This window comes from Phasianus colchicus, chromosome 2 (genome assembly GCF_987193195.1).
Source record: "Phasianus colchicus chromosome 2, bPhaCol1.hap1.1, whole genome shotgun sequence".
In the NCBI taxonomy this organism is placed as follows: domain Eukaryota; kingdom Metazoa; phylum Chordata; class Aves; order Galliformes; family Phasianidae; genus Phasianus; species Phasianus colchicus.
This window is the reverse complement of record NC_143437.1, coordinates 58,115,867-58,142,897: the sequence shown is the minus strand read 5'-3', so window position 1 is coordinate 58,142,897 and position 27,031 is coordinate 58,115,867. Positions and strand designations below refer to the sequence as shown.

General features: G+C 34.9%; 1 protein-coding gene across 2 annotated transcripts in view; it reads left to right on the top strand.

Annotated features, from left to right (window-relative positions):
- LAMA2 (laminin subunit alpha 2) overlaps nucleotides 1-27,031 on the top strand; it is a 335,772-nt gene that overhangs the window by 63,728 nt on the left and 245,013 nt on the right. For both annotated transcript variants that reach the window (XM_090135808.1, XM_090135806.1), the window contains exons 2-3: nucleotides 8,080-8,250; nucleotides 11,705-11,817. In XM_090135808.1, the coding sequence (XP_089991934.1) occupies nucleotides 8,080-8,250; nucleotides 11,705-11,817 (284 nt within the window). The remainder of the gene's footprint in view (nucleotides 1-8,079; nucleotides 8,251-11,704; nucleotides 11,818-27,031) is intronic.

Below are 27,031 nucleotides of genomic sequence, written 5' to 3'. Positions count from 1 at the left end.
ACTTAATTTTCATGAATGTTGAAGTAAATATGTGTAGGAATGTTCAAGCTGACATAATCTAAGCCAGATGTCTTTGGCAGTCACAAGCAGGAATTTTATACCAGGGTGCACATTTTGTCACTAATTCTTAACTGTAGTATTTAGATTCTGGTTTGCTGAAAACCATCAGCTTTGATCTAATTATTCAGTCACAGGGACAAAAATCTATTTAAGGCTGCAGTGCTTTTTTTTTTCTCTGGAGCTTTATGGCTTTTAAATATATTTTCAATGTTTATTAAAATATACTGAAATGAAATCATTTTAGAAAGTGTAATGCTACTGTGACTTCATATACATACAGTATATAATCTATATTTTATAGAAATTATAATTATGTAAATATGCTATTCCAATATCTCATAGCCCACTTGTACCGAAGCTCATGTCAAAGTAGTGCATACAATACACAATGACTATTTCAATATGCTGGAATAAAAGGAGACTGTTAAACTAACACAGAATGTTCAAAATATTTCTGAGGTCTTATACGTAACTGAGGAGTTCTTTAACTTAATGTATTAAGAAATGCCAATCTGTATTACAGCAAATTAATGCAAATTAAGTTCTTTTTAGTAATTTTTTTGTTATTTTGCCACTTCATGCTTCAGAATACTGACTGTGTGGAAATGAAATCAAGCCAACGTGTTCTATTCAGTGGGAAGTTGTGAGGCTCTGTTTGAGTTGTGAAAACCACATTTTACACTCTTCTGCACCGTAGTTAGTGAAGACCTAGATCTTCCTCACTGTTTTTTTACAAGCATCAAAATTGAATGGATCAAAAATTTAAGGCCTTACAGTGTTATCTGAGGTGACAAAATTCTTATTTTATTAAGAACTTATTTAATGTAGCCTGGATTTCAATAATGCAGGCATGTAAAATGTTGAATGTAAATATCGCATGCAGTTGAAGAGTGGGTTTCCCTTTCCATCCAGCATGGATGGGAAATCATGTTTAACCAACCTGATAGCATTCAACATAGCGTGACTACTTGGTGGATGAAGAGAGAGCAGTGTGTGTTGTTTATCTTAACTTTATTAAGGCCTTCGCTGTCTCCATAGCATCTTCATAGAAAAGTTGATGAAATACAGGCTAGGTAAGTTGTCAGTGAGATAGATTAGAAATAACGTTCAAGCCCACATAGCACAGTGGCACAAATTCTAGTGAATGACTGTGAATATACTCAAGAGTTTGCAGCATCTGTCCTATGAGTAGAGGCTTAAAGGACAAGAGATAACATCATGTTTGGTGAGTAAATCAGCTCTGAAAATGAGAATTAAACTTGATTTTTATTCAAGCTCACCAGCTGAGAGAAATAAAATTTAAATTATTTTCATCTGATTCCTCAGGGCAAAAGTAAATGCAAGAAGTCTTTTACATGTGGCAAGATCAATTTTTCCATTTGCGCTTTCATAACTCATTTTGGGTTTTTTAAGTGTAGGTGATGAGTAGATGTATGTCACTTATTAAACTCCATGACATGACTTCATTGACCAGAGCAAACATTTCAGTCTTTCTGTTTAAATTGATAATGTGGAGACTTAATGGTATTATCCAATTCTGACTCTGCAACATGGTTTCAAGAAGGCTGGTTGTATGGCTTGTGGTTTTGTTTCTGTGGTTTGTTCTCTTCTGTTTCTTGGTTAGGCTTCAGTTTCCAAAGCTCTCTTCTACCACTGAGAAAATTCTCATTTTGTTTTTTCATTTTTATTCGGTGTCCTAATCTTTTTGCACTCACCTTGTTAAGTGGGGGGGAACTAGGAAGACTTCATATTCACTTATTTTTCCTGTTCTTTTTATCATAATAGTTTTCTTTGACAGCTGTAGGAAAAAATTAATTATAAAACTAGGAGATGATTGATATATCTTCCACAGTATAACATGGGCATAAGCCAATAACAGTTTTTTCACACCTTTTCAAGTATCTTTTGTTTTGCTATTAAGATCAGAGAAGTCATTAGAGGTTTTTTGAGCTATAGAAATGCAAGATAATATGACTATGTAATCAATGACCCTTCTTCAGGTGCCTCTGTGAGGCTACCTTTGTTATCGAGCTGCTTTAGCTTGGGGAGTTATTTTATTCTGTCTCTAATGTTGAAGTTGAATATGTGGTGGGATGTGTGTAATGTTACACAGTACGATGAGAGAAAATCACCTGAAGGTAAAAGCAAATCATCTCTACCACTAAACATCTGAAACTACATTTCTACTTCCTTTTGAAGAAAAAAAGAAAAAAAACAACACAAAAACAAGGATGACTACATAATAATACTGTTATGTACAATATCTTGAGGCAACAGACAAACAGACATAAGTGGGGACTGAAGTAGTTGTTTTTTGACTTTGTTTTTTTCTGGACAAATGGGCTTAGTGTCATGTTTTCTTCAGTCTGTGAGCTCTGTTGTGTCTGTGAAGCTATTTCTTCTATTTGGACTTATTTTCCAGTTGTATAAAACTCTTCATCTGCATTGTGGATAGAGTGCATTAAGTTATTTCCTGCAGTGCACTGCTGGAAACTATTCTTTGCTTCAACATCTTGTTTTGTCCCAGTTTCTTTTCCCCACTGTGTTCCCACACGCTATCATAGCTTTGTGTTGAAGCAGACAAGTATATCTTTTTCCAGTGACATATCTTAGATCATCAGAAATTGACATATTCTCTTTTGTCATCTTAGTACGCGTTCAGTGGCAAAGAGCTCTACTTGATTGCACGAACATTTCAAAGTATAGACTAGGAAGATTGGCTGGAAAAGTTAGACGTATTTAGGTAGGCTGTTTTATTTGCTTCTTTGAAGAGAATAGGGGTATTTTGAGAAGACTGAAGGAAATACATGGTGCCAAATATTGGTCTGTTTAGAAAAGAGGAGTATGTACGTCTTAAAGGAGCTTTCTTTGAAGATGAAAAAACACTTTCTCAGTTTTAATGTTTTTAATAAGACAGAGAAATCTCAAAGCTGCTAAGCTCAAGTTTACTTCTGTCTTGGAAGTGTGCTTGAAATACTATTTAAAAAAAAAAGTTTTTTATCATTTTCCTGGTGTGCAGGGACTGCTTTAATTTACATTCATTTTTCTCTCAGAAAAATGCAGTGCTGATCTGATTGTGTAAAAATAATCTAGGTATTGAATAATATTGCATGCAGAATTTCACTGGCCAACCATTATCTGTCAAGAAGATAAGTTAGCCTTCTTTCAGCCACTAGTATTACGATGGTCTTTCTCTTTCCCAGTCTCTGCGACTCAGCTCTTTCCTTCAACTTGGTGCAGTTGCCTGCTGCAGTCTACAGACTTTATAATCTCAGTTGTCGTTCTTGTTTCCTTTGTGCTGACAGTGTCCTTCTAGTGAGACATACCTCACCAGTAGTTATGGTATAAGTGTAGGATGTTGCATTCAGATTTATCATTCTCCATGAGTTATGTGTAGGGAAGTAAAAAAAAAAAAAAAAAAAAAAAGAAAAAATCAGTCAGAACTGATAAATAATAGAAAGACTAATGTACAAAGTAATTATTTCATTTACATCTCAGTACTTCTCCTTTGTTATAGCTGTTCCTTGACACAGTTTAAAAGTAGGTTGCTCCAGTGAATATCCCCACTTGATAATGACCCAGTAATCACCATTCAGCAGCTGAAGTTGCAGTTAGTGTCCATGATCTCCCCACTTCATGTCCTCTCTCAGCATGAGAAATCTGTTAGGACTTGCAGAGTACTCTGAAGGTCAATCAAATAGGACTGTTTGGGAGGAGAGTGAGAATGAGATAGAATCTAATAGCTGATAGGCTTTATAAAAATGTCTTGTACCTGCTACTTGTGCATCACATGCTTCTGCTGATTCAAGCATCCACTATTTTTTTCTCTTTAAAGTAGGTGTTCAGGTCTACTTTGATCTAGAAATCATTAAATAAAACTGGCATTGTAGCTAACACTAAGGTAACAAACTCTATTTAAATATTTAACATTGGCAATGCTAAATACTAATGTTCATCAGAATTTGTAGGCAAAAATGACCTATCTATTTCTCCTTATTTACTGCTGTTCAGTTTAATAATTTTTAAGCATTTCTGTTGACATTGTGTGCTATGCTTATCATCAGTGAGAACTGAAGTTTCATTTTGTTTGTAGACTTTGTCTACTCTTGTTGATGTACCATTTTAAAGAACTTGATTAGTTTTTGTGATATTTTAGTTCCATAGATAATTATCTGTCAACACTAGAAAAACTGGCCAACAGGCTTCTGTGCATAATAGCTCCATGGCATATGTTGCATGCTTATAGATTTAAGTCGAAAGCAGAAAGATGGTCATACCTATCCATTCACAAGCAGATGTTGAACCCAAGTTGTTCAAGCCTAATTACTGTCTATTTACATGCCAATTTTTTCCACCTCTTTTCTCTTTTCAATTTCTAGGATTTTGGAATTTTTTTAAAGGCAGAAAGAAATGTTGTGGTATTTGTTGTTGTTGTTGTTTTTTTAGTGACATAAAGGAGGGAAAAGATTGATACAGTTAGCAGTTATAAAAGGATTAGAATTTATCTGCTTGCACTTGATCTGCACAAAATAGAGAATGTCTTTTTGATTCAGATGTATTTTATCCAGTCTTTATGCTGGAGCAAGTGTTTACTGAAGATATTTGGCAATAAAGAATGAAGATCTGTTTAACTGTAGTAGATCAAGATTTGGCTGCCTATAGAATTCAAGATGAGATTGATAACTAAATAAAATTTTTAAAGAACAATTGAAAAAAAATGCATAAAATCTGTACTTTTTAAGTATTTGTACTGCATTATTAGTGTCATGGAAAAGAAAAAAAGGAAAAACTCAAAATGAAATGAAGTGTTCTGAACTTTCCTGTCTACTCCTTGATGGCTATAGTTGAATAGACAATATATATTAGCATCATAAGCATTCCTATTTTTATTTCAAATTCAAAGAGCCTAATTTAAGAATTAAGGACAATAAATGTTTTAATCTTCTGCATTTCTGGAGTTTCATGCCTGTTTTGTTGAAGTGTTATTGATATAAAGCAATATGAAAAATACTGTTTTCTCTGTTCCATCAAGTATACTTTAAAAACAAAGCCTTATTTTGGCGTATGTAAATTGCTACGTTCCAGAACTAATATAGAGGTTAGCTTCACTTTTTGGGCTGATGGGGGGAGCTTTTGCTTTATTCACCACTACATGCTATGTTCCTATAAACATCTAAGAAAACCTGCAAACTGGCACAGAGAAAAAATGATATAGGAATCAACTGTATGCTTCATATACCCCTTCCCTAATAGGCAGAGTAGAATTTCTATTCTCCCTGTTCTGGATTTGATTGTGCCATGGGTAGGTTAATGTCATCAACGACTTCAATCTGAGCTTTGTTGTAAGGGGGTCACTTTCCTGCACTGGATAGGTCACAGGATAACTAAGCTAGTTAATAAAGCAGATCTGAGTTTTCTCTCTAAAGAATCTATAAATAACAAACATTGTGAGTGATGTTCATTGGAAATAGCCAGCTCTCTATAATTTACAATTCAAAAAACAACATGGCAGAGAAAAGCTCCTTTTAGGTAAATGTCCATTTTACAACACTTAAAAATTACATAAATATTGTCTGAGATGTGGCATCTCATTGTAGGAAATATTTTCTTTCCTTTAAATTAATATGAATTCCACTTCCCACTCGGGGTAAAATTAATTGGCTTGCATCCCAAAAGGTCAACCTGATGCAGAAAATTTCTTTTCAGTTCCTTCAAGGAAGGCTCTAGGCCCAAATATAAGTACAATTTTTTCATCTTTATAACAGAAACTATTTGAAAAAAAATTCAAATTGGCAGTTGATAACTGTGAATTTAAACTTGTTAAAGATAATCATCAGTATAGAGCCTGAGTGCTGGCTCTATAAAGTGGTGTTGGAGCACTTTGAACATCTCTTGGTCTCTGCCTGCCGGATTCATTCCTGTAAGGAATTTCTGCAGGAAGTGGAATGTGACACACATGGCACAATCTCTTCAGTGAAGCATCTAATGCTGGTTTAGGTGCCTGTGTATATACTGACTATGCATAAGGTTGTGTGGTAACTGTGGCCTTGTGTTGCACTGCACTTTAAAGATGTTGCCTGCAAGTCTATTTTTCATCTAAATGATGAGCTTCTTAAATACGCTATCTTTGTCTATGTCTTTAAAATTAAAATTGTGTTAAAATTTAGAACATATATGATTTGTGTATAGGCATACTATGTGTATATTTTTATAAGTCTGTGAATAATGGAGGTTTTTTGCTTGCTCTTTTTCAGCTGTTCCATTCTTTTTTTTCAAAATAATTTTCTTGCTGTCATATATTGCAATTTGCTTCATGTGGTATCATTGGGTTCTTTTTAGCAGGATCCCTTTTGAGGAAATAAACTACTCAACTCCAAACCAAATGCCAGACTGTGTTTAAAAAAAAAAAAGAGTGATTACTAGCTGTTAGGCTATTAGCTTTATGCAGTCTGAAAGAGAATAATGAGGCTGTAAGTCAACATAGGAGGTTTCACAGCTATTAACTCATCTACTCTCCTTATGCTTACACTGTTTTTTCCATGTATCCCTGTTGCAGAAGGCAGCAAATATCACTGATTGCATTGCATAAATATGCAAGGACAACTGTATAGATTTTCAAATGTGGTGAAATTGGGCTGGAATCTGTACAAAATCAATAGAATTTAAACTATTGATTGACTGAACAGACTGCACAGGTTAGTAACTAATTGGTTGCTTTGAACAAGCAGTAGGTTTAATATGGTTTTAAAGTGAGTTGTGAGTCACTGACTCACAATGTCAGAGGACAGCTGTGCTATGACCATCCAAGCTTGGCAATTAAATGGCATACAGGTTAATTGCAGACTGGAGACTGCAGTTAAAGTATTGGAAGGAGTCTGCTGAATAGTGCTCTTTATCTGTGGATGAGAAAAAAGTCTTTATAAAGAGAGCTTTATCAGTGTACAGTAATTGCAAATTCAGTTTTTATTGAAGCCTTATTTTAAGGTTATAATAATGCAATAAGATTATAAATTGAAAGTATTTTATAAGACCAATGTAAACTGTCACCAAGGACACCTGAAGTTTATCCCAGCTTATGCCTCAGAATTTTTTTGTTGCTTTGGTTTTATATCCAGCCATGGCAAGTTATGCTTTTCAGGATGCAAAACTGATTAATTTCATGTGAAAGGTTAATGTATACGTTCAACCCATCATGTCAATCTGTCTTCATGAATCAATTTTATCATAGCTCAATGGTTTTGATTAGTGTTTATTGGAAGTGAGTGTAAGCCACATTAATGATGGTTCTTCATATGGATTATAATTTTATAACTTATTGCCACCCAGAACTCACTTCAGCAGAGTACTCAGATGCGCATAAGTGCTGAATGAAAATTATATCACTTGGAAAAAATAACAACAGTACTGCTATAAAAGGTATGAAGTTGCATATATTATCCTCTTCTTGAGGAAGGGATGGCAGGAAACAAAATGTACATGGCAGATGTTATTCCTGTTGCTGCATTAATTACTCAGTTCATCTGATAGTAGGGGTAACTATGAGGTCTTAAGCAGGATGGTAACATAGTGTAACACAAGTGATGTACTCTGTGAGGTAAAAGCTTTTTCATGGGGATGCAAGCAGAAAGAACGCTTTCATAAGTAGTTTGTTTACAATGATTTGAAGTCCAGTTGGGTAAGCAGTCATGATAATTATTTGATTATGGAAAAAAATATTTGGAAGGTGCTTTACATGTTTCTGTACTTTCTTTTCTCCTCTGGCATCCTGCTGCTCAAGGATATAACCAGAGGGCACCAATTTGAATTGTAGAAGGGAGTGAGAAAGAAATCACCAATATAATTGTGCTTTAATCTGAGTTTTGGATTCAAAGCTGAAGTTGCTGTTGGTTTTTGTGCTTCACTGCTTCTAAGGCCGTTGAAAACAAAGCCTTTTGATTTGATGCAATAACAGGGGTTGTGTGTGTGATTTTATGGCTTTGTGTTGCTTTTGTTGATGATTTTGTTTCATTTTGTTTGCAGGATTGTTTCCTGCGGTGCTGAACTTGGCTACTAACGCTCTCATCACAACCAATGCTACCTGTGGAGAAAAGGGTCGGGAAATGTACTGCAAACTTGTTGAGCATGTTCCTGGACAGCCTGCAAGGAACCCTCAGTGCCGTATTTGTGATCAAAGGAGTAGGCTTCCACATCGTAAGCGTGCCCTGTTTTCATTTATTTCTTTTAAATGCAATTTTTTTTTCACAATAGTTTCAAATACTCAGCAGACAAAGCTGTTTGTCTTTGGCCCGATTACTATAAAATGACTATCTCATTTTTCTGGAGAATGCTTGTTTCTTCTACTAGTGTTTCAAAATCTGTTATGTGTACTCTAACTGAATCTTTTAAGTGAAGCATTGGAGTTCAGACCTAGGACAACTAAGTATCTTTAAGTATCTACAGATATTTTTGAACTCTTCTGCTGTATGCTGACCATTAATAAAAAACAGATTGCTGTCCTCTGTATACCTGCATGCGGAATTTGAAATTTCAGCCTGCAACATCTGAAATCTGAGTTAGAGGAGGAGGGGAAGGGCTCAACTCCATTTACATTTTATTGAGTTTTGAGGTTTTCTTTCTTAGCTTGATGCTGATTAACTTTCACTGAGCCAGCAAATAGGAGATAAGCAATTAAACCAAGCAATTCTTCATTATCTTAAGTTTTAATATGAAAATTGATCAGTGCAATCATGGCTTTTTTTGTTAAAGCTATCAGCAATCAAAGTAATTTTTCACATACATTTATCATCAGATCCAGAGATGCATCTTGTTATTAATTACTATTAGTTTGGTAGATTGAAATAAGAGAACTTCATTCTTGATCAGACAAGTCATACTAGTGTAATTTCACGTGGGCTTGCAGTGAGACTTCAGTAGAACTAACTTTGTCAGATTTTTCTGAGTATCTCAGCCAACAAAGGGAATGGATTATTCCCCAAACTCTTATTTCTAGAAGACAAAAGTTTTTTTTACTGTCTTGTTTCTACACTTAGCTATCTATCCCTTTTGTGTCGTCTTCCACTTTGATTGTGTTATCTAGAACTAAGCAAACTGCAACTCTTGCAGTTCTCTTTTGATGTTTTCATCTTTGTTAAAATTCACCTGAGCTTTCACCAGCACTGCAGAGCGATTTGGGTTTTCTTCCAAATAAACAGATCACATTCCAATTTATACATCAACTTAGATGTGTCACCATTTTAATAGTTTGATACCACTGAAAGACATTTAGCTAGTTGGCCATTGTTGTCTCTAAATACTCTCCTGCTAAATGGTTACCTGTCTATTTGCTTCCCATTTGTTATTTGCAAAGCTAATTACAATTGCCCTAGTGTAGACAACTACTTTTGTCTGAACACAGTTACATTACAGCATACTCTTTTCCCACAAGATTGTTGTTCAAATTTTGTTGTCTTTAATTGTAGCAAATGCTCCCTTCTCTGGAAAGATCAGACAATTGAATTGCAGCATTCAAATGACATATTATATCATAGTATGGGTGTCACTCAGTAGATTTATAGTGTTTTGGTAGCATTTTAGCTGGTAGAAGCACCGTGGAATAGATTCTGTTTTATAGAAGTGCATTTGGACCTGCACGCACATCATTCATACCCCATTTGAATAATGTGATTCTCCTCATTCGTACCTTCTTTTAAACTTCAGTCTGCCTGAATTCAGAGAGACTCTTTTTTTGCTGCCAACATCATCTCATTTTAAGGTTTTTAAATGTTCATTTGGCAGAAGGAAGTGCTTTATTTAAACAGAGATAGCTTGCTAATAGGAGAACCATGTAATATAACCAGACTTTAAATGATCTCCCTGGGATGTGCAAGTCTGGAGTGTCTCCCCTTAATTACTGTTCAAGGAAATAAACACAAATTCTGTGGTTAATCACATGTGAGCCCAAATTAAAGAATAGAGTTTGGGCTCATTCTAAACTCCCTCCCTTTGTCATCTACCAGAGAGGCTGGTCCTTGAATTGCATTTGCAATCCAGTTCATTTTGAAAACACTGTGTTGTTTTCCCTTCCTTTTAAAATAAATAAAATATGCTAGCAATTAATCAGTGTTTTCAAATTAATTATGATTAAACTTTCATAACGATAATTACAGTTAATTGTTTTTCATTTCCCAACTGTCCTTCTCATGATTTATCTTTATTATCAATTTCTCCTGAAGAGACTTGCATCAAAATTTCCAATTGGACAGTATGTCACAACCACTCAGATTCACTGAGTTTGATTTACAGATGGATTTTGCTAGTTCTCATTTAAAGCTAGAGTTTGTGAATATGATCAGAGCTGTAAGAATTGACAAAATGTAAAACATGGGTATTTTTTTCTTTTTCTCTACAATAAAAAAAAAATGCTATTAACACCACTTGTAACACACGGATTGAACTTTAAAGGGTTGGTGCTCACTGATGCCATTGAATAATTTGATTTTTAAATTATATTTTTTTACATTTCCAATTTTGCAGGCTTGTGCTTTCACTTCTTTGAAGCCCTTTAATTATATCTTTAAACTTGTTTAGGCATTCTAGCTTTCCTTCATGAGATAGGGTTCCTGTCCTCCACAGCTGGCTGATGTAGCAAGAAAACAGAGACACAAAGACTATCAATCTGACTGGTTGATTGAAATATTAATTAGAATAACAAGTAAATTAATCCGTCCATAAATAGGTTCTTTGGAATCTTTAAGCTAATAATGAAGCATATTCCAGTTTTTTATACACTGTTGTATTTTATTATCTTTGGGTTATTTTAACCATAATGTGTAGGCTTGCTCTAGGTAATTAAAGAGTTCAAAATACATCAGGTTCTTTTCTTGAGACTTTGATATTCTCCAGTCTATACAAATGAGAATCATGATTTGGACATTAAACCCAGACCAGTGTGGTATTTTTCTCAGCCTAAGTAACATCAAAATACTTTATAAGACAACTTCAATAACTTAAAAAATCCGAAAGTCTAAGACTAATTTTCTTCTGTAAATAGACTTATAGCCAAATTACACAAGATTTATTTGGGACACTGCAACACAGTATGGGGACATGAAAAAATGCATCTTGGACTGTGATATGAATAATTTATAAATCTTTTAGTCGTCTTTGTAGACATATACGAGTAAGAAAATTTTCCAATTGGGAAATATATTATGTAACTAAGATGAGATGAATCGTAAGTTATGATTTCTAAATTACTGCCATGTGTGCTTAGAAATATAACTGCCACAATTACTCTAATTTCTGCTTTCTCTGCACAATGCATATCAAGATCCTGATTTGTTACACCATTAGAGACTTAGCAGAGTGTGTAAAGTGATCACACCATGTGATTTAGAAACTTGACGTTTCCTACAGAATCAGGAGAATTCCAATTTTATTTAAGAAGTCTTTGTGATGCTGAGCAAGATCAAAGAACTAATGTTAGATTAGCATTGCTAATAACCATAGAGCTATGCTCCAAGAGAAAAAGTAGTTTCCTGTTTTATTTTGATGTGCTGCCTCATTTGTTTTGTGATCGTAATTTTAATCTAGAATTTAGGTCTAAAACCATTTAAATCTTTCGATCATTCTTAGATATATTGACATATTTCTGTTGTTCTAACAGAACGACATCCAATAACAAATGCAATTGATGGCAAGAACACTTGGTGGCAAAGCCCTAGTATCCAGAATGGAATTGAATATCACTATGTGACTATTACACTGGACCTCCAACAGGTAAACTTATTCTGTTTGCTTATTTCTGCAATTTCTTTTTGTGCTGAAGCTCACCTGTTTTTACTTTCCTCTTTGCTCTGTGTTGCCTTGATATTACGAAGACACTCTTGGCTTCTCCTGTAGCGCTTTCTCATTTATATGGTAATACTGGCTGACTTATTATATGTAACATGATATTACCAAATTAAAAATAATTAGTATATTTTTGGAAGACATATTTTAAAATATTTTAAATATAGCTTTCTCATTTTCAGCGTGACATCTAGTTAGGCCCTATAAAGTGAATCAAAAGAAGGGTGGAATATTCAGAGGAATATTCATGTGCAAAATTTAGTTTTGACTAGTGTTGTTTATTGTTTAAGATAGACTAATGTAGTGCTATGCACTCATCTGTACCAAGAATATATGTGCATGTGGTGGTGTATTTTAAGCGACAGTTTGGAGAGTAAAGGGGAGGAGTTTAAGAGGTCTTTAGATCACCTTTTATCACTGTACCCTTACTTGACGTTTGTAGCCCTCAGAATGAAGTTATTTGATACTTATAAAAATGCTATATAAATTCCAGGGATTTATAAAATGGATTTGAGGGCTAAAGGAAAATATTTTCTCATTATGCAAAATAAATACAGAACAGTTATCTGGTACTAAAGTCAATCCCCATGTTATTAAACTTGTCCATTTTGTATTCAGTTGACTAGATAACAAAGTACGTGCTCTTTTTTTCCCCGCTTAAATTCTTCTCTGCTCTGTGACTGACTCGTATTTGTCTGCAACTTTAACAAGACACTGAAAGCATACTCTGTTTCCCAGGTTTTTAGAGAAAAGCGGAGGCCCTTTCCAGCTCCCCTTCCTCTGTAATGTGTTCACTGAGATCAGTTTTCTGATTTGGTTTATTTGTAGTAGTTTACCCGTTTCAAAGAGAATAATAGCTGATTATTAGAGAGACTTGAGTAAAGCGTGGCTTGATAGGAAAATTAAATCAGAGGTGTTGTACAGAGACATTTGTGGGCATGCAGACAAAGTTTTGTTGCAGGAGGTGATAGTCTTAGTCTGGAACTCAGAATTTCAGCAACATGTAATGAAGAGCATAGTACTTAAATTTCTAGTTTTGCCTTTTATTTCTTGAAAACAGTCATCCAAATGATTTGATGGTAAAAGTTTTCATGAGAATTTTGAATCTGTGGCAATGAAGCATTTGAAGGTCTCTTTACTACTTTGAATCCTTAAAGAATTATTTGTATTCTGGCTTTGGAGCACTTCTTATTATAAAAAGAGAAGTCCTATGTATTCTTAGCTTTGTATCCATAAAAGCATTTAATGCTCTCTTCTGTTTCAGTTAGCAGAACTAAACTTTTAAATGGAAGCTTGATCTTAATTTGCCTATTTACAGAAGCTTATGTTTACAATGTCTATCAAACTTTAGAGTTAAGTTTTTCCATATAGCAAGGGTCTGGGCCTCTTGTTGGCTCTGATCTATTAATACACAAGTAGTTCTATCATTAGAACTATATTAGTATCTTTGTTTTGGTGTTTTTTTTGTTTTTCTTTTTGGTGACTGTAGTGGTTCTTGTGTAATTACTTAGGCCAGATCTGTTGAACTGTATGAACAAAACTGTTTACTTCTGTCTGTTTTTTGCTTCTTGTTTTATTCTTGCTGTGTTAATATCTAGATGGTTTTAATAAGTATAGAAGTCTGTGTACATCCTAAAATTTAGTTACTTTCTAGTATACTCAACGCTTGCAACTACAGCATCAGTGGCATGTTGAAGTACAAAATGTTCTAATGTATTAAAAAGCTTCTTGTATGTTGTATGGCAGCAATCTGAGAATACTGCACTCTCTTTTGTGGTTTTGTTTTATTGTGTGTGGTTGTTTTTAAGTGGGACAACATTTAAGTATGAGCCTGCATTCATTATTTTTCCCCCTTGCTCTCTTGCTTATTATTCCAAGAAAGCTTGGTGGTCCTCTGGCAGGGCTATTACTGATGCCTTCTCGTAAACCCATTATGTTGTATTGGCTGAAAAATGAGAGGAACAGTGTTGAGGTTCCTGGGTTGATCAAAAAGGTAAGATAAGACCCTGTTGTCTGGGTCTGGCAATCTCTTTGTGAGCATAGCCCTTGTAGTTAGGCAGGTATGTTTATGTAGACCTTATGTGAACAGAACACAAAGGCTTTGTTCCCCCAAATATAACAAGAGTACGTTGCAGTTCATTTGTCTTTTAGTATTTTCATTATGAAATGTGAGGGGATTGGAACTTTGAACCTTGGAGTCCCTTCCAATCCAAGCTACTCTGTGATTTCTCTTGAGTTTCCCTGTTACCTTCTTATACTGTCTCAGTTGTCCCTGGCTTGTTGTAAGATTTCAACTGTGCTGCATCTCAGGATAGCAGATAGAGGGTCCCTTCTAGCACCCTCTAATCTATCTGTGCTATACTGTGCCTTTTAATGGGCAGGCTCACTGTTAGCCTTCTTTTCCTTCAAATTTAATTCAAAGCCCTGCCAATGAGCACTGCTAGCTTTCTCCCACAGACCCTTATCCCCCTATAAGAGAGGTGAAATCTGTCTGGTGACTGCAAGCCCTGTGCCATGTAGGTCACTCCATTGTCAAAAAAACTCAAAGTGTTGGTAGTGTCAATAGTTACAAAGTCAGGTGTTTATAGATTGGATCCTTCCACTTCTTTCAGCCTCCTTAGAGGAGGCAGATGTAGAGATGATCTGTGCCCTCAATTCCTTCAGCAGACATCCCAAGGTTTTGAGGTCCACTTTGATAATTCTTGAACCACATGTAGCTGCTTTATTGCCTCATCATATGGAAAAGCAGTAAAGAGTAAACATGTGTTGATAGTGATTTTTGTAGGGTCTGTGGGTTTGGCTTTGAGTGATGGGTTCATGTGCAACTAAACTAACTCAGGTTTGGTGAATGCAGTGTTCACAGGACAGAATGTGAGCTTTCTTTTTAAATATGCTCCTTTTGAAAAGCTATACTCTTTCAAAAAATACGGAAAAGTTATGTAACAGAACAGAAATGATTCCAGGAAGAAGATATTCTGTGTGTTCATACTGCCTGAAATCCTCAGTTTCATGATTTCAGTAAATTCAATCTTTAGAGGAAGATACATGAAAACCAGTTGGCAGTTTGAGTTGATGTGGTCAGCCCATCTGCTTGATTTCTATGAACAACAGGGCACTTTTATTAACTAATTCCCTGATATTGTGGGGAATTGTGGTCAGACTTAATTCTCTGGTTGCATGTGATGGAAGTAGTATGTATGTCTTAATTGACTGAGATAGTGGAAGAACACAGTGACCAGGAAATCCTTTACAGGCATATCTTTCTAAAAAAAAAAAAAAAAAAAAAAAAAAAAAAAAAAAAAAAAAGTAGTTGATGTTCCTCACGGCCTCATAAGATCAGGTGCAAGAGCAGGAATCACTATATAGTTGTGCTCTCTGTAAGAAGTGCTCTCTTTCACATGAAGAGAGCAAGAATTCTAACAACGTGTGCTCTGCTTCTGTGTAGAAATCACTGAACTCCCACTTGCCCTTTCCAGTCATTTTTAGAATATAAGTTTGGAGTAGCATGTTATACTTTGTAAAGTGACATGTCTGAAATTATATGTAGAACTGAATAACTGGAAGAAGGAGAATGCTTGACCCACTCAGAAACATTTTGAGAAGCATTTAATGAAAAGCAGACAGCACTATTCTGTTACTGCTGAGCTCTGTTCTGTAATTCTCTTTTGTTCAAATATAGTTTTCATGGAGGATTTGATTTTGAATAATTTCTTTGATTTACTTTAATGGTCCTAAGTGGAAATACATGCTTATCAGTATATCTGTGTATCACCTATCCTTAATGAGGATAATGCTAAGGAAAAGAATTGCTGAACTGAGTGTTTGTTTGTGCTTTCTGTCTTCGGAATTGTACAGCTAAGTTCTATAGCAAAAGACAGAAGTGATAGGACCAGGATACTGTGACAAGATGAGTAGAGATTCGACTTTGTACAGAAAAATGACAGGTTAGAACTCAGAGTAGCATTATGATTACTCTTAAGAGTAATATTTCATAGATAAATTATGGATATCACACGTATGACAGGTTTTGTAATCCAAAACTTTGATACTGTGTTTCAAAATTCTTGATTTTTTAAAATTTCTTTTAGATATTGAATTTTTGGTTAAGTACACAATGTACTTATGCATGTACTGCTACGCTGAGAACCACCATACACACTATGAAATGTTGACTTATAATAGGAATATTTGGGTGTAACTTGATACCAACTGAGAGAAAAATATAGACATTGATGCTTCAATTGTTCTTTGTTAGCAAATAGTGTCTCATGAAGAAAGAGGGAAGCAGATTTCAGAGAGGACTTGTTTTCATTTGCTGGTGGGGCTCACTTGAATCATGATCTGAATGTCTGTTAGCACCTAAAATTAAACAGTTATGTTTCTAAGCATGTTTGGTTTTTTTTTTTTTCCCTGAAAAGAATACTGTTTGTGAGAGCAACAAGATATATTTATAATGTTGATCAAAGTTTACTAAATAGGGCTAGCAGGGAGATTGACCTCAAAAGCATGCTGCTTATCTGAGCTAAAGAGTTACTGTGGATATACCACTAAAAATCTGGATTCCGTTCAGACAGAATTTAATGTTCAGTCTATCAGATGCTACATGCACCAAATTCCCCCATGTTTTAAAGCAATACTGCTAACCTTCATTGGGGAAGAGAGAAGTATGAGAGAGGAGAAAGCTTCTGTGAAGAAATGTTGCTGTGGAACCTTGCTTCTCACCTGCTCCTTTACTTTGCCAGTATAAGTGCTGTATTGATAGCTGTTCAAAGGAAATCTTATTTTCACCTGTCAGTTCCCCTGATGCAAGGCATTAGCCAGATTTCTTGGGGGAATGCAACTCTGTTTCAGAGTTCATCACTGTCACACAGCAGCAGAGATCACGTGATTGTTTGCAAAAGATAAATTGAGGAAAACATAACAAGCACTGTCTTGCAGAATTATGATGAAGAGATTGCCCAGATGCGCAGCTAGATGAAGGCTACCCGTTCCTTAATTAAAGTAATACATGTTTCTAATGAAAGATTAGATGAGCAATCCAATTCTTATTTCTATCATCATTTCTGTGCTCACTTTTACCCCTCTTCCTTTCCTTTCTAGTATTTTACTGCAGAGAGTTACAAAAAGATGGCTTTAAGAGGGTTTGGCTTGGAGTACTTGAGTAATCTCAAAAGTTATGTGTCAATCATTCTTTCACTGATCTCGAAGATGAAATAACAAAATTTTTAAAGTCTTGACCACTTAAAAGTTGGGGCATGGTTTTGAGTTCTGGAACCACATCCCTACAGTCTGGTGAAAAAACTGGTGGAATGCTTTGTGTAGAATTCTGTGCAGTTGAACCTCAAAATTAGAACCTGTTGAACTCATCCTTTAGTGAACGGCTCCAGGCATTCTTGCAGCCACAGTGAAATGCAAGGCACACTGGATGATAAAGAATTTCAGTTCCCTTGATGCAAAACATTAACTATATCTTTTAATATATATGAAAAGTTTATTTTAACTAAGCCCACAAAACTTAGTGGCTGAGGAATCAGACCATTTACTTCAATTCAGCCAGATTAAAGTAGCCTTTACATATTGTATATGCATCCTATACACAATGGTTTTGGGGGGAGGGGGTTGGCTTTCTGGCAGTTTAATTTGCTAGTTTTGCTCCTTCTGTGAGGATTTGATGGCAGTAGGAGGGAGGGACACAAATTTCTGAGGTGGTGGAGAAGCAGTCCTGCATCTTCATGGAGTAGCTGGCACTCTGATGGTTTCACAGCTGATGATAAAGCTTGGACATATAAAATACCGATCTGTGAGCTTTAGGAGTGACAAGTGGTAAGGAAATGTTATTTTTACCTGCATTCTATGCCTGTGAAATGGACCTGTAATCCCACATTTAGCATTCGCACTTGACATTTCTGGCACATGGATGATTCTGTTTTAAAATAATGTAAATGTTTGAGGATACAAACATCTTTTCAGCAACAACAACAACAAAGTCATAAACCCAGTTGAAGTGTGTCTCCTAAAAAAAATAAATAATAAAAAAAAAAATGCAGCTAGAACTATGGAAAGAAGCATGTGAAACCAAAGCAGAAGAATGACATCTGTTTCATTTCACTGAAGTCCCTAGCCAATTTTTATGCATGTATCTCCATTAGTTGTGAAACCGATTTATTTTTTTAATAACTCTTTTCATTTCTTTAGTTCCATAATTAGTTGGTAATGCAATAATCTGGAGTTTACAGGATGAAATAAGGTGTACTTTAGCCTCCAGGTATTCTTTTTAACCAAAGCAAAGCTAATGAATTTTAAGATAGTTTATAATGAAATATTGTGGGGGGGGGGAGGAAAAGTGCAGAAAGGAAAAAATGCATAAACATATCAGTGATGATTTGTAACAAACATACATAGAAAACGTAATTATTACTAACTGTAAAAACAAACAGAGCTGCATAAATATTTTGACATCACAAGAAATGTGCTTTAAGAACTACATAATTCATACAAGTTTGCAAGCTTACTTTACATTGTGTCGTTTTCCACCAGGCTTCTTGGGAAGCAGAGATACACGTGAACTAAGTGCATGCTCTGACAGTGTAGGTTTCTAGTGTCAGATGTCACTGAAGCTTCAGTTATTGTCTCTGAATAAAGATTTTACATATTCACATCACTCAATTCAAAAGTCTAAAGAAAAATGAGTGACCTTTGTCCTTAGCTAAGTGTCGTGTGTGTACAGCTGTGCTGACCATCACTCAGTAGGAACTGCTGTGTTTGGCTTTTAGATGTACTTTACAAACACTTGTTTATTAGAACATCCAGCTGACTCTCCTGCAGCATTAAAAGAGAGTTTTCCCTGGGCAGTGAGAATAAGTGTGGAGGAAGCACTCTCCAACAATTTTAAGCAGCCATATTAGTCCTGAAAAATCATTTCTGATTTCCCACCATAAATACAGTGCTGCTATCTAGGTTGGGTGTTTGTATCAAAAAATCTCCATGGGATTCTTTTGCCCAAATGTTTTATTCCCCCTCACTAAATTACACTCTAACTTTATTATTTCTTGGTTAGTAAAGATTACTGAGCAAGCAATTCCTTTCAGCTCCTATCACATCATAGTACATGTGGACAAAAATATTAAAAAGCTTCAAGAATTCATGATTTTTCTTTGAGATTACTTGTCCCACCTTCTCTCTGGATGACTACAACAAATATACAAATGTTTTCTTTGTAGTTCTAGCTGTTACTGGGAGAGCTGTTTATCTTTCCATCTTTTGGGCAGTTTCAGGATGTAGTTCTTAAATGGTATAGCCTTTAAATCCTGAGTGGCGAATGTATATTCTGATGCAAATCTGGGGTGGTTCTATGATTCTGTACTATTAGTGATTTTGATACTTATGAAAGTCGGAGTCTGGGGGACTGGTGACACAGTATATAATAGGATGATAACAGACTCAGTCTTGAATGAGTTGTGCTGTTTGCTGGAAAAAAAAAATAATATAGTGAATAGTTCTTAATGAATTTTTTAAAAGCTAAATTTAAAAATGAGTTTTGCAGCCTATAGTGGTTGTCATCAAATTATGCTGCTGTTGTGCTCACCTTTTTTTACAGTTATTAAAATGTAAAGTCTATGCTACAAGATGAGCAAGTTTTTTTTGTTACACATGATGAGAAATGTGGTATAAGGAAGGCTGCTGAGTAAGTGTTAAACATTATGAATTGCCCAATTTGTTTTTAGTCATGTTTTGTGTGTGAGAATTAAGATTTTGGGGAGTAGATCTAACTCCTCACAGCAAGAAGGTACTTTGTCATACAAATGCCATGTTGCACTTAAAAGATTTGTGCTAATATTGGTATAATGATTTGATGAAATATGCTAAACTTTATCTTCAATTTCCCTTTGATTTACATAGTAGACTGTGGAAGTATTCGTTCGGATATTGGCAGAGGGGAAAAATACTGCTGTGCTTAATGTGCACAGTAGGTCAGAGCTCTTGAGCATTGAATTTGACTTGCAGGCAGTTTTTTTTCTCATGTATGCAATGATCTTCACTTGCTGGTGGATTTAAAACTCTTAAGAAACAATAGTAATGTGAATAATGGAGATGCTTAAATAGGTCTTTGGCCTGTATAATCATTTCTTCTTCACTGAACAATGAACCAAAATATAAACATATTCTTTTACCATGCTAAAATAAATCTATTCATGTAAAAATTATTTTCTCTCTCTTCAATGTGAAGTCTATATGCAGCAGGGTGCATGCTGTGTACAACCATTTAAAGGCTCGCATATCAGTGGTGTAGTTTTATAGTCAGTAAAAGCAGTCACTTATGTATTTGTTTGATTTGAACTAATGTGGACTAAATGACTGAACAGAATTAAAGGGTATATACTGGATCTTTCCAGCATAGCAGAATTGAGATTTGTTCTGTTCTTACACAGAATTTATCACTTCATGGTGAAGATAAACAATTCTCTTGGTTTTAAGTCCTAAAATATTGTTTTTCCTAATTATTCATAAGTAAATTCTTATTGTAAAAGGAGATTTTTACAACCCTGAAATGATTCATATCAGTGTTCACTTTGCATGTTTCATATTGCTCTGCCATATAGCAACATATCCATGTCTAAAACAGGCCTCAGGAGGTGTGTGTGTATGTGTAAGTGTATATGTATTTTAAGAACTAAGTGCAGAAGTGAAAACTGAACTTGCATACACTTAGATCAGGGCATCAGAGTTATAATCTCACTGCTTTAAATTTTTTTCTTTTTTTGTGTAAGTTTTTGAAGTTTCCAGAGTTCACTGACATAAAATGCTGCCAGAATTTATTTTTAAACCTTTTTAACCAGTGAGATTTTTATTAAATAAAAGAAACATGGAATATAAAGAGCAAGTGAAAAAAAAATAATCATCAAATAATAGTTTTCTAAACTGTTTTAAACTTCTGGAAAGTCTGTTTTTGATATGAAGTTTAGGTCACTGCTTAATTCATGTTCCCATTTTTCAAGTTGTTTTTAGTGTACAGTGTTTCCAAACTGAGATGGACAAAAGATCGTGTCATGTTAAGGGAATGGGCATAAATTACTACATGCCTATTTCACGTTTGGATTAATGATCCAAGTTCGATTTATTTACAATCAATACCCCAGGCCCTCAAGATGATGTCTGTTACCATATATTAGCATGTTGTTTTTCAGAGACCTCTCAAAGTACCAGCCTTGCTATGATTTCATCAGGGAAGATTTAAAGGTTTAAACATCAGTAATGCAGAAGAAATTGCTCTGTGCTAGTGCTGCAGAATTTTCGGATGTTAATATCTCCCTCCTCAACATGGATGGCAGATGTTTTTCAGTGAGGCAACAAGTATTTACTTGTGTACTACCTAGCATTTTGTGGAGAAGTACAGAAATTGTAACAGATTTTTAATTTCACATCCATAAAATTAGTCCTGCATGAGTTTGTTATCTGTTGTACAAAAGGGAAATCTGAAAAGTTTTGTAATAAAGTTAAGGGTTCTCTAGGAAAAGCACACTCTTAAATACAAGTCATTATTTTATTGTTTCCAAAGATAATATTAAAATACTAAGATATAAAATATTAGAGTAAATACTTAAAATATAAAGATTCTTGCATTTATGACTGATTAGGAATTTAACAGTAGAGTTTGGATGTTTAGCTTTCAAAGTTTATTCTTTGCTGAACTCTGAAATGAGCCTAAAAATTGGTCGTAGTAGATCTTTGTCAGGATAGTGGAACGCTTGTTCACCATGAAATGCAGCTAAAATAGAACACTGTATGGCAAGCTCCAGCTCATTGAAGGAAACGACAGTACCTTTTTACCTGGGATACCCATTTCACTATGAGATGCAGGCAAGCCATCAGTTCTTGTAGCAATTAAAAAAAAAAAAATGTTTTAGTATTGAAGTAGAAGAATAATCTTTTGGCCCTTCCCTTCTGGTGTTTAACTTTGAGGGCCAAAAGATTGAATCTTGCCATTTTCATCCATTTTCCTTTCTTCACCATGGTGTCTCTCCATGGAAATAAGTGATTAGCCTTAGGAAATGAAGTGAAAGGGAATTGCTTTCTGCTGTTATTTAAAAGTACTATGAAAAGAGATGACTGATTTTAGCCTTCAGTTCTGGCATACAGTAGCTCAATGATGAGCAGAAAATATGGTCAACAGGAAACAGGTATTCATTTTCAGGCCTTCACAAACAACTGAATAATGAGTAATTGAGAACACCGACAGAGAAAATTACAAAGAACAAAGCTGACATTGCCAGCAACTTTACAGGTACTGACTCCTGTTTGGCTTAATATATCTCAGATGTTCAATTGCTGGACAACTTGAGAGCCTTACAGTTTGACATCTTATAAAGTGCACTGTTCTAATAACATTTGTTTTTAAAATGATATATTACAATCATCATTTACTCATGAGCAAAAATGGTGAGGTATTAATAAAATATTTTTTTTCTAAAGAACAACATATTTTTAAAGGAACCTGAGTCTCCCTTGTAGTAATGTTATGAAGAAGAAGGAGAAAGCCTGGCTCAAAGCAGAATTTTTAAACTGTTCTAAAATGTCTGTTGAAAGTACAGTTTTGAAGGTATTAACTGAATGGGACTGACTCAATTTTTCTCCACTGAGAAAATATGTAAATTTCTAAAGCTGGGTTTTCTTTGGAGATGGACCCTCCTTTTTAGGTTCAGAAGATATGCTGTGGTGTGGTATGATTCTCAGTTTTTCCCACAGGGTGATGTGATCATCCTGCTTTTTGCATGATGTTCTTGTTTGTTTTCTGAGATAGATGATGCCCTGCTAGACAGTAACTGAAACTGTTTGCAACATTAAGGTGAAAAAAAACACAATCTGTGGTGTTGGAATCAGGTATACGCATCTTTCAGCCCAAATTCCCCATCTGGTAGCAATGTCTGTTGGAAGCAGCTTTGATGATCATGAGAGACACTGTCATTAGAAGGCAGCACTGTATGGAGGTGTTCAGTTCTCTAAATTGGTACTAGCTGAATCCTGCTAGGCACCTTTTTATCCTGCTATGCCAACATTTTCAATTACAGTATTTCTAAATGTGAGCAGAATGTTTGAAACCAACATCACTGTCTTTCAGGACAGTGATAGAGATGAATGATGGATGGTAGTCTGAGAAACTTGTAGAGCCACTCCAATTCTAAATAAGGCTTTCCTTTGAAGTTGGATGTTAGACTAAAATAAAATGATTAATTATTTTTAAATAGCCAATCATTTGATAATTATTGCAGCAAAACCATCTGTTATAAATAAAAATAAAATGCATCAAAACAATAATCCATAGCAGCATATGTAAATTGAAGTATAACTGACTATATAGAATCAGAAGGAATTGCTACTGTCACTTGAAAATTGTTTCTAGAATTCATAAAGCCTCCACTTCAGTTCATTAGCAGAAGTAGTTGTATTTTGTTGGTGTTTCCCATCTTAAGCACTTAGAAGGCTATTCCAAATGGAATGTGATAGTTAACTTGAGATGCCTGTGTAACAGTTGTGATGTTTGATTGCTGGTCATGCTAGGTACTATTTAACATGGAAGTCTGACAAAAGTGAGGCAGTGACTCTGTGTCTTCATGTTCAGACTGCCACAAGGCAGAGGAGAGGGAGACATAGCTAGTCACATTAAATGGTCCTTTTTGTCTTCTTTTACTTCTGTCTTGCACTTATTCCTCCCTCAACTACCTTGATTTCACTCTTCCCCCACCTGTGGTCCCTCCCCTAACCATTCCATTGTGTCACCCATTTATACAATCCCTTTAAATTGTCCCATATTAAGTTAGACTCAGCCCAAATATACATTCTTTCCCATGCATCTCTCAATAAGTTATATGAACCTTCAGCCAATAAGCCTTGTTAGTCTGCAAGATATTCCAAAATAGCTCTTTTAATTGACACATCTAGATGGATTTCACATTGGGACAATAGGTGTTTGCAGCACTTTGTCATCCCTAGCAGCACTTGTAAATGACAGGTTAAAAGAACCTATAAAAGTTTAGGGCCACAGGTTTTGTCAGTTGTTTATGACACTCTCTGAGGAAACAAACCCTTGCCCAAATTCTGCACACTTCCCAATAAAGAATATATATATTTTTTTACCTCTGAATTGTAATAATGTTCAAACATATAGATATGGTAAAGAAGTAGACACATTTTATACCATGTTCCTAATGGAAGCTTCCCCTAGAGGCATTACTATCCTCTGTTTGAAAAATGAAATGGAAATACTGAAAATAATTTATAGAGTTGTATGGTACTGTATTATTTTTCTGATGTTTTTCTGACCTATATGAACCGTTTCTAACTGAAGGATCTATTTTTTTAAATATCAGTGCAGGTGAGAGTCAGGCACAATGAGATTTCCTGCTTCACTAGCTAACCCTTTGCAGACTAATGATTCACTTCAGCTTTATCTGAATAATATTAGTGTAGCAAATTACCCAGAGTAGCAGGATGCAGTTTTCTATGTCTTATGAGGCATCCATAAAAAGACACGATGCTGTAACTTATGGAACTGTACTTCACAATTTGTGCTCTATAGATCTCACTGCTGAGACAGTTACCACTGAAAATGAGACCCAAGACTCATTCTGTTTCTCAAAGACTATGTTGTCTATTATTTGAGAATAGCTCAAAGGACTATTTAGACTATTTCCCTCCCACTCTGGTAATTGCACTATGATCATGTAAGCAAAGTAGGAAAAAAAAAAAGCACTAGCTGTACTTTGACAGCTGTGTTAATGGACTATTACTGCCACCAGACAGCTTGGTATTGCTCCATTATCACATTTGTATCAACAGACTTTGATCTTCAGATTACTTTCCACTGGACTTGCACGAAGCCAGATGTACTCTTAAGATTATACAGTTAGGTTATTCGACAAGTGTTGTCTTACGGATGCTATTTGAAGTGAAGTATACATCCTCCATGAATTACTCTGTGGGAATAAAAACTCAGTATTACTATTTATTAAGAAATTTGGTTTCAGAAAGAAGAGCAGTTTCACTTTTTCTTAGTTGTGAAAACAAATAGAACAAAGCTCAGTGATACACTAGACTTTTTTCATATTAGTATTCTTATGCCACTAAGCTCAAGCTGATTGTGTTATAATAACCAAAACGTGTTTTTGCTAAGCAGCTCCAAATGAAGTAAATGAAAAGTTACTCATGTGCCTGTCAAAAGACAGTACTCCATTTGTTTCATTTATGGCATAGACTTGCTATAAGAACCATCGTTTGTTGTAATGAATTTTAGTCTGTTCTTTATCTTCACTAGTTCTTTTCGTCAGTTTGCTTTAGGGTGCACATTAACACATGGACTTCCATTGAGTGGTTAGTAATGAGTATAGCCCTGATTCTAAGCTGAGACAACTGTCATCTTGATTCTGGCTAAAAGTCTACTAGTTCTGCCTGTTCCCCAAAGAAAAGGCTTCAGAGAAGCATGAATTTGCTTCCTATACTTTCTTCAATCCAGTATTAAGTGAAAAAGATAAAAAATATAATCCAGAGTGTGTTTCTGATGGTTGCTCATCCTTTCTTGACTGCAAATAACATTAACAGTATACCTGAGTTTTATAATCTGATCTTCAATTCCAGCTCTTTTTCTCTGTGCAAGAAATTATTTTATTTTATAGAAGACAGCATTTCTGTTATGCTTCTTCATAAGACATGAAGAGAGAATACCACAAATCATTAGGCTGAAGATTGCAGAAACCACTACAAGAATTCTGAGAGGTTAAGACAATAAAAGTGCTCTGAATCAGACCAAAAACTGTAACAGGCGAGGATAAAAACAACCTTTCATGTGTACTATTGTATTTAATTTAATAAGCTTTTTTTCCTTTTCAAGTTTAGATAAAGAAAAATATAAAGAAAAATAATGAAATAATGTCCACTCCACTACGACCTGCACTTTGCTGTTTCTGCTTTTTTTTTTTTTTTTTTTTTTTTTTTTTTTTAAGTTTTGTTAGAGGGTGAAGGAAAAAACCACACACTGAGTATGTGGAAAAATAATTGAAGCCAAAGATGTTGTATAAATTACAGTCTAACTGTATGGTATCTTAAAGTAAGAAATGAGGCTTCAAGCCAGAATGTACATGAAAAATTGCTAAAATAGGGCTCTAATTTGAAAACAAGTTGTAAGATGTTTCACTCTCCTTCATAGCTTGGTATACCAAAGCACACAAACAGAAAAGAACTTCCTGCTGGTTATGATGCTTGGCTCCACTGAGCCAAGGTATCTGAGAAGTCTTAAGAGAGAAACATTACTTGTGGCCAAAAAACATTTAACAATGAATCTTTTGTGTCGCTTTGGAAATTTTAGAGCTTTCATATAGGAAACAATGTCTGCACATTTAAGATTAAAAGTTTGTTGTCAGCGGTGTCCTAAAGTGCAAATCCTCCATTGGAGAAACCCTAGCAAGGAGTTTATCCTTGATTGGTAGCCATTCAACATTTAAGGAATGCTTAAAATATTCATTTTAGAATAAAAATTTTAAAGTAATCTGAAATGAAGTCTCTAATCTGAATGACTGAACCTGAATTAATTTGTGGCTTCACTGGACGCTTCACTGGACCATTCTAATACACATACAATTTACTCATGGATTTGTTTTACAGGTAGAGGACAATGTAGAAAATAACTCTTAGTAAATGAATCCTTAAAGTATAGCTCTTGCTTATTACCTTCCCCAGGAAATGATGTTTAAACATTACAGTTATTCTCCTTCATTTCAAAGTAGTTAATTGGGTGAAGGGAAACAGTTTGGAGTTGAATATTAACATCTTTTTTGTGTACCATAAATAGTGTTTCTGACTGTGACACAATATATTTAGTTAGCTGTGGCCACAACGGAAAATATGTTGATAGTTTTTTAAGAGAAAAAGGAATATCTATGAAATAATAAGTGATAATATGAGCCCTATTGTTGTTTCTTTCAATTATTACTGTAACATTTTCTTAAAACAACATTACTAATTATTTAAACATTCGTGTCAGACTTAGTGTGGACCAATTCTGAATCTTTCAGCTTTGCAATATAGAAAATCATAGAATCACCAAGGTTGGAAAAGACCTCTACGATGATCCAGTCCAACTGTTAATCTATTG